Below are 7496 nucleotides of genomic sequence, written 5' to 3' on the forward strand. Positions count from 1 at the left end.
CCCCCCCCCCAGACATTGGTAGTACAGTAGATATAATCAGCGTTTGCTACTTAATGTTTTTTGGATTAGAGAATGCCAATTGCAATCATTTATCGCTCATTTTGAGAACTAAATGAAAGGTCTAGTTGGTGCCAGGCACCCTAAAGTTGATTTTTCACAGTGCGGTGTTTGTGTAATTGTATTCTTGGTCTGCTGGAGATTAACCCATGTGAAGGGATTTAGAGGGAATTTACAGTTGCCACTGGGGTGATGGGTATATGCCTTTTTTTTTACTTTAGGTGTATGTAAATCTTGATTAAAAAAAAAATATATATATATATGTATGCGGTGTGTTGTGTTAAGGTGTAATGCTTTTGTCATCTTTTGTCACCAGAATGAGGAATTGGATAAGAAGTATGCAGGTCTTTTGGAAAAGAAATGGACCTCAGTCATCAGATTACAGAAAAAGGTTTGCACATTTCATATTTAATGCAAATCCTATTAAGAACCATTGAGGCAGCCTTGACTCATTGACTATTCATGGTCTGAAATGCCAAAATTTAGGGTTTAGAAATGCTGCATTTCAACTACTGGAACTGTAATCCAAAAATGTCACTTTCATTCATTTTATTTGATGTTTGTAATGATGAGTCGTACCCATTATGTCTTCTGCTAGGTGATGGAATTAGAATCAAAACTGAATGAGGCAAAAGAGGAGATTAATATAGGTGGGCCAGTTGGACAGAAGCGAGACCCCAAAGAATGGATTCCCCGTCCTCCTGAGAGATACGCCCTGAGTGGCCACAGGAGTCCTGTCACCAGAGTCATTTTCCATCCTGTTTTCAGCGTCATAGTCTCTGCTTCAGAGGATGCAACAATAAAGGTGAGGTCTTCTGTATCTTTTGTGGGTTATCAAGCACTTAGTCTGCATGGTGTACGTCTCATGCCCTCTAAAACTGATCTCATGTTTCTGTTAACTTGATGTGATCAAATTGTGATTTACAGTATGAAAATGGCCCATCAGCCCTTACTGGCTGATATAATTATAGTGTTTTGCTTTGAATAAGCTGTAAATTTGACTGCAGGCTCCCACTGTCTTTTTGCTTTTTGTCTGTTTTTGCTGTTTTGGTCATAGAGGGGCTCTTGAGACACACAAAATACACAAGTCTGCACAAGCAGTGTGACCTTCCCATGGTAATAAGCCCAAAGCACAAATTGAGTCTAAACCTGTTCATAGCCACTTATTAAGGGGTTTTTGGCTGTTTTTAAAGTCAAGAGGAAAGATTTTTATTATTTAGATCAGCCAAACAATTCAGAAGTATAGTATATGCAAGGTACCCCCTTTGTTATGTTGTATTTTTTTTGGAATCAGTCCTACAAAGGGTTCTTCTATTTTCCCGAACACTTGCTTTTCGAGTGATTCATGTTGCGCCTCAGTGCTGGCAGCTACGGCCACCAAACTGAGTCTGTGCCCCCTCCTCCTGTGCCCTAGTTTTGTACTCTATGCTATTAAACCCTTCCCTAAAATACCCAGCCCTCCCAATCTTAACATGGGCAGCCCTCAACCAGACAGCTAGAGCTGGTCCAAATATATTCTGCACCATTCTCTCCATCCGCATATTCATAGCTATAGTTGTCAGGAAGCCTGAAGCTGTGCAGCCAGATGCTTTTTTTCTCACTTCTGTTCAGTGTAATGTAGATGTGTTAAGACGGCTGTGGCAGACCTTTTTTTTTTTCTTTTTAGCTTTAAAATTTTCTTCTTTTTATGTTAATCAGCAGTTTGACAGCCACTTGACAAGACAGTTCTCCTTTTGCTTAGCCTGGTTATTGAATCAGCCAAATGGTTTTCTGTTCAGTTTCATGCACAAGTATGTTTTTTTCAGACTGTGATATTTTATACATGCGCATGAACATATGACGTGTGCTCAAACATGCAGGAAAATCTTTCATCTCCACAATTTGTCTGAAATGTCAACACTCTAGTCTAAAATAAGCCCATTCGGTTTATGCAGCACTATGCAGTTGATTTTTAGCATGCTCTTTTATTTTTCCTTTCGCTTACTTTTGAAGCCTGGTATACACTCTTGGTTCAGGCTGTTTTTCAGATAAAAATGAACGGACTTTTAGGGATGCACGATACACCGGACCATGTTGGTTATTGGCAAATTTTGCTGGTTTGTTTGTTTATCTATTCAGTTAATCTATTTATTCAATTATTCTTTCATTTATCCAAAATAAACCAAAAATAAAAAAATTGTGCGTGCAAATTTTCTTTTATACATTTACATAGCCTTTTAACTTTACATCAAAAGGTAAATCTTTAGTTAATCTTTAGTTAATCTAATAGTAAAAGTTTTTTACTACTGTACATTATAATGTTTTGAGGCCTAAATCTACTTGGTGCATTTAAAACTATTTCGTTTTAGTGTTTTATCTTTAATATATTTCTAGGCAAAATAGCATATAATTTCAGTTTTGGCCATTTATTGTTATCTGCCAAAACATGAAAATAATTATTGCCACTGGTATCAGCCAGAATTTTAGATTAGGTTTGCTGTGGTTCTACAGTTCTCCTTTTTTATTTGTTTTGATTTATGTTGTAAAGGTAAGTAAGTTGATGATCAGGCACATACAGACAGATCAATGAGGGCAGATATAAGTAGTATACACTCTATGTAATAGTATTGCAGTCTCAGCTACTTGGTTAAAGCTTACTTGCATGAGTATCCCAGGTGTGCCACATCAGGCTTTTCTTGTGCATTTTTTCTATCAGAACACGACTTGTTGAGTTCTGTCTCCCTCTTTGGAAGCAGGAGACAGATAAGCAGGTGGAAGGGCTTCTGTCACCGGCCCCCTGTGCAGCAGACAGAGCTTATCCCTGTGTGTCTGCCGCCTAGAAACTGCTGAAACCTGATCTTCACATTAAGCCCTGAGGCTGTTTATCATACTGCTGCATGCAGGCGAACAAGCAGATAACATTCAACTCACTTCACAAAAATGCTTTAATGATAAAGAAAATTATGAAAACTGAATTTAGGGAAAACATGATGTCCAAATATTCTGAATGAAATGTTCAGATTGTATCCAGAGGGCAGTCTGGCATCTTAGATGGTGTTTAAAATCTGGCTTTATGACAGATGTTTCACTGAATATATAATAGCAGCTACAAGCCCAGACCTGCCTTTTATGCTTTACCTTATCAAACAAGTTAAGCTGCCAAACAAGTTAATGGCTTTTTTATTGAAAAGATGCTCATCTTGGGCTAAAACATGTGTTTTGTGTCTGATCCAGGTATGGGACTATGAAACGGGTGACTTTGAGCGGACCCTCAAGGGCCACACAGACTCTGTGCAGGACATTTCCTTTGACCATACTGGAAAGCTGCTAGCCTCCTGTTCAGCGGACATGACCATTAAGCTCTGGGACTTCCAGGGCTTTGAGTGTATCAGGACCATGCACGGTGAGCATGGTGTCATATGTTTTCATTGGTTCTAGGAGCTTTTAGGAGCGGAGGGGCATCTCAGGGGGTAATAGAGTGTCAGGAGGCAGGTGTTGAATGCAGCTCATTAATGTGCCAGCTTGCCAACAAATCCATAAGAGAGATTCTTCCTGTATTAGAAGGCATCCTTTAACACATTTTCTCAAATATTACTGTGCTGTTTAGGAAAGTTTTTTTTTTTTTTTGTAGGTTTTTATAATCATTATAATATTTAATATCTATGGATACATTATAATTCATGGACCCTTTTTACAGACTGTGATGCGTTTCAACAGTCATCAGCATTTTAAATCCTGAAGTTTTATATATTTCAATTAAAAATATTTATATATTGTACATTTATAATACTGTACTTTGTATTATATTACGTTTGCATCAAAAAAAAAAGTGAATGCTGCTGTAAGGCTTTATCTAATACGTCAGCTATAGGAGTGATGGTAAATTTGACATTGTTCTCTCTTCTGACTGCTGTTATCGGTTTCTCTATATTTTCTTCCTCTTTTTGAAAGTTGTGAAAACAGTATCTTGGTGTGAAAAGCTGTGAAGAGAAGGGGGATGGGGGCATAATTTTCTGCCATCCAGCCACTTACATTCCACTAATTATGACGTTTAAACCGTATCAAAACCTCACTAATGCACACTGCAATTCACAGTTTCATGCAAAAAAAACCCCACAAATATTTAAACAGTTTTGTAAGCTGATCTGCATTTGCACCGTGCATCAAAATACACATATATGTGCTTTTGCAATGATTCAGGAATGCGTCAGCTGGTTGGTTAACAGTAATCAACCCTCTACAATGCGAGTAAATCACTCGCATATGTGACTAAATCTTCACTCTGGGTGTCTAAATGATGTCTTAACATTAGCCATTGGCTAATAAATTCTTAGATTTTACTCGCCAGTGTGCGAGTTGGAGGTTAAGTATAAGTTTAGCACAGATATATTTGCTCTCACCGTAGACGCTGACTGAGCGCTTCAGAGTTTCACTCTCCGTCAAGCGATCTGTGCTATTTTTCAATTAATCTCAATGGATGTGCAGCGTACCTGTATTTGACATACCGTAAATTCTAGTGTGAAGGCGCATGACTCGCCGTCGCTTTGCTGAGAGCGCTGTGTTTCCCACACACATGCAAAGAGAGAGAGAGAGAGAGAGCGAGAGAGTTTTACATACCATGCAGAATTGATGTGCTACATGTAAACGATATTCCTTGTTGTATTTTCCTGTCAAAATTACATAAGTTCATTTGGAATTCTTCAGCTTTTAAGAACAACCATAAGATACTACCGGTTTCTCTGGTAGTGGGCGGAACTAATACGTAAACGGCAATCTCATTGGCTGGCGCTCACCTATTATCGTTAGTATATCAATCTGGCGAGTAAACTAAAAAATGTACCAATGTGTGCGTAGAGGGTTGAATGATGGATGGTGTCAGCTCAATGTTGATTGTGAAGTTGAAAAATCTAGTAAAAAAATCTTTTGACTTTCACAATTTATAAATGTTTGTTAAATTCATAAAAAAACATATTTTCATGTGTCATGACGAAAACGAATCAAGTGTTCTCAGAGTTTTTCTCAAGTCATTTGTAATCCATATCAAAAATGTGTAAATCCTGAGTGGTGATAATCCAAATAACGTGTGTGCCAGCTTGTAATATCCACAAATCCAAAGGCTCGTAATTTACACCCATCACTAAAGCTGGCATGTTTCCCTGAGACTAGGGTAGACCATTCTAGTCTCTCTCTCTCTCTCTCTCCCCGTCTCGCTTCGTGGGTCGCCTGCTTTAGCAGAAGAGTAGGAGATTTGGACAGCAGTTTAATTATCCTCTTTGAGACGAGATAACATTTTGTGGTTCTCCCCCATATTTAAGACTGCTTTTTCTAGGCTACTTAGTTTCATCATCTATTCAGGAGCTTAAAAATTGCGTTCTGTGTAATTAGCTCATCTCTTTCGCCGCACACTGTGAGAACAAAGCAGCCCAAGGCAAATTAGCAGCTTCTTATTCTCCATTAAATTGTTCAATATGTTTTAAAGCTTAACCACTCATTGTCAGATCCTAATGTGCATGACGGTTTGATTTGTATGGTAGAAATGTGTATATTATGTGCTGAATCCCAAAATGAATTCAGTGTTATCCATCTCAGACATTGTTGGTTCTTCTTTGGATGACAATTTCAGGACAATCTGGAATATTTTATACTTAATTCTTTTCTTTATTTTTTTTCAGGGCATGACCATAATGTTTCATCTGTAGCTATTATGCCCAATGGAGATCACATAGTTTCTGCCTCAAGGGATAAAACCATTAAAATGTGGGAGGTGGCCACTGGGTAAGTCATTTAGCAAATGCTGTATGCAGGTTTCATTATTTTAATTTGATATTTGCTTAAAATGTACTTATTGGATAAAGTCCTGGGCTGCCAAAACAAAGGTTGGTGATCTTAATATGTACCCCTAACCATAGTTTGCTACAACAAAACTGTCCAACAATACAGTTACTGTATTGTTGAGTTTCTTCAGCTGAAAAGCACCTGTGTAAATGTTGAACAAGTAACAAAGTGAAATTCTGCTCTCCAGCATTTTTCATGTTGTAATCAAATAGGGCATTCGCATACATTTTTTTAAGTTTAACACATTAAAAATATTTAACGCAGATAACACAGGGGTGGAGCTAGGGTTGGCCACCCTACTCACAACTGCTGCTTCTGTCTCTTTTTCTTGACAAACAAGTGCAGAAACGGCACAGGTGATGAGGGAGCTTCAGTAGAACAACAGAGATGAAATGTTATCAGGCCATATGCCAGTAAAAACTAATTTTCCTGTCCTGTCAGCGTTATACTTTGCTCATAGCATGTGCTCTTCAGTTGCACGCTCAAATGCGGCGGCGCGCTGTTGCCTGTATCATCTCATATTAAAGCGCAAAAGAAACTATGAGCATGCAATGTCACAGAGAGAGAGTCTACATGTCTACTTTTAATGAAGATGATCGAGTGTTGAGCATCTGCAACTTATTTTCAGTTTAATTTGCAGCAGTTTGCACGTCGGCTTGCTAAAGAGAGATACTCAGCTACTCCTCTGTGGCGATGCGTGTTGCATTAGTGCTGTCATATCTGACTATAACATGTCATATAGCATATAACACGCTCTCACACATTTATTATTTTAACATTTTGGGAGGAGTAAAATTTACATATGTGGTTTAAAGAGCATTTACACCTGGTCTTTTCACGATCAGATAGCTATTTGATCAGAGAAAAAGCATGAAGTGACCAGGTGTGAACAGGCCCTTTAAGACCTGAAGTGGGTCAGAACCGCATCATGTTCAGCAGCTGCAGCTTTTAAAGTAACAGCAGACAAAAAATCTAATAACCCAGCTGCTGTGATGTCTGTTAATCAAAGAATAAAAGAAAAAAAAGAGGAAATCAATAACTTTTGTAGCTTTAAGGATTCATCTATATTTAATTTAGAATTAGTGTTTGATAACTTATTCAATTTCTGTATATTTCCTTCTTGCTGAAGGGCACAGGTAATCATGATATTTATTATAATGGGTTTATGTGAAGATTGTTTTAAGTTCACTTAAATTAAAAGTTATTTTTTAAAGTGTAATAGATGTTAAAATTGATAGCTCTCAATTATACTGTAATGTTGAATGGCTAGTCAATGGTTAAATATTAGGGAAAAACTGCTTTCTAGAGACATCAGTAGTGTTGGTATCAGTGATACTCGCCTTCAGTCATAAAAAAAGATGCCATTAAACAAATATTAAATATATACTGTCTTTGTTGTTTCTACATTAATTTAAAGATTGAATGTGAAATTATTGCAATATAAAAGTATATTTAAAAACTTTGTTAGGTGGGATTAATCAAGATTAATTTCAGAAAAAAATTTGATTAATTAGTTAATTTTTTTTTTTTTAATCGTTTGACAGCACTATATTTTATAATAGAAATGTTCTTGACAATGATAAATGTGGTTAAATCTGTGTTTGTTGGCATTGTAAAACAGGTAC

At 37.2% G+C, this 7496-nt stretch overlaps 1 protein-coding gene across 1 annotated transcript in view; it reads left to right on the forward strand.

Moving 5' to 3' along the window:
• Positions 1-7496, forward strand: part of LOC107690414 (lissencephaly-1 homolog A) — a 46807-nt gene that overhangs the window by 29891 nt on the left and 9420 nt on the right. Inside the window, exons 4-7 of the mRNA XM_016488745.1 lie at positions 374-448; positions 656-862; positions 3271-3439; positions 5709-5811. Of these exons, the coding sequence (XP_016344231.1) occupies positions 374-448; positions 656-862; positions 3271-3439; positions 5709-5811 (554 nt within the window). The remainder of the gene's footprint in view (positions 1-373; positions 449-655; positions 863-3270; positions 3440-5708; positions 5812-7496) is intronic.

This window comes from Sinocyclocheilus anshuiensis, unplaced genomic scaffold, assembly GCF_001515605.1.
Source record: "Sinocyclocheilus anshuiensis isolate Anshui unplaced genomic scaffold, SAMN03320099.WGS_v1.1 scaffold1455, whole genome shotgun sequence".
Lineage (NCBI taxonomy): Eukaryota > Metazoa > Chordata > Actinopteri > Cypriniformes > Cyprinidae > Sinocyclocheilus > Sinocyclocheilus anshuiensis.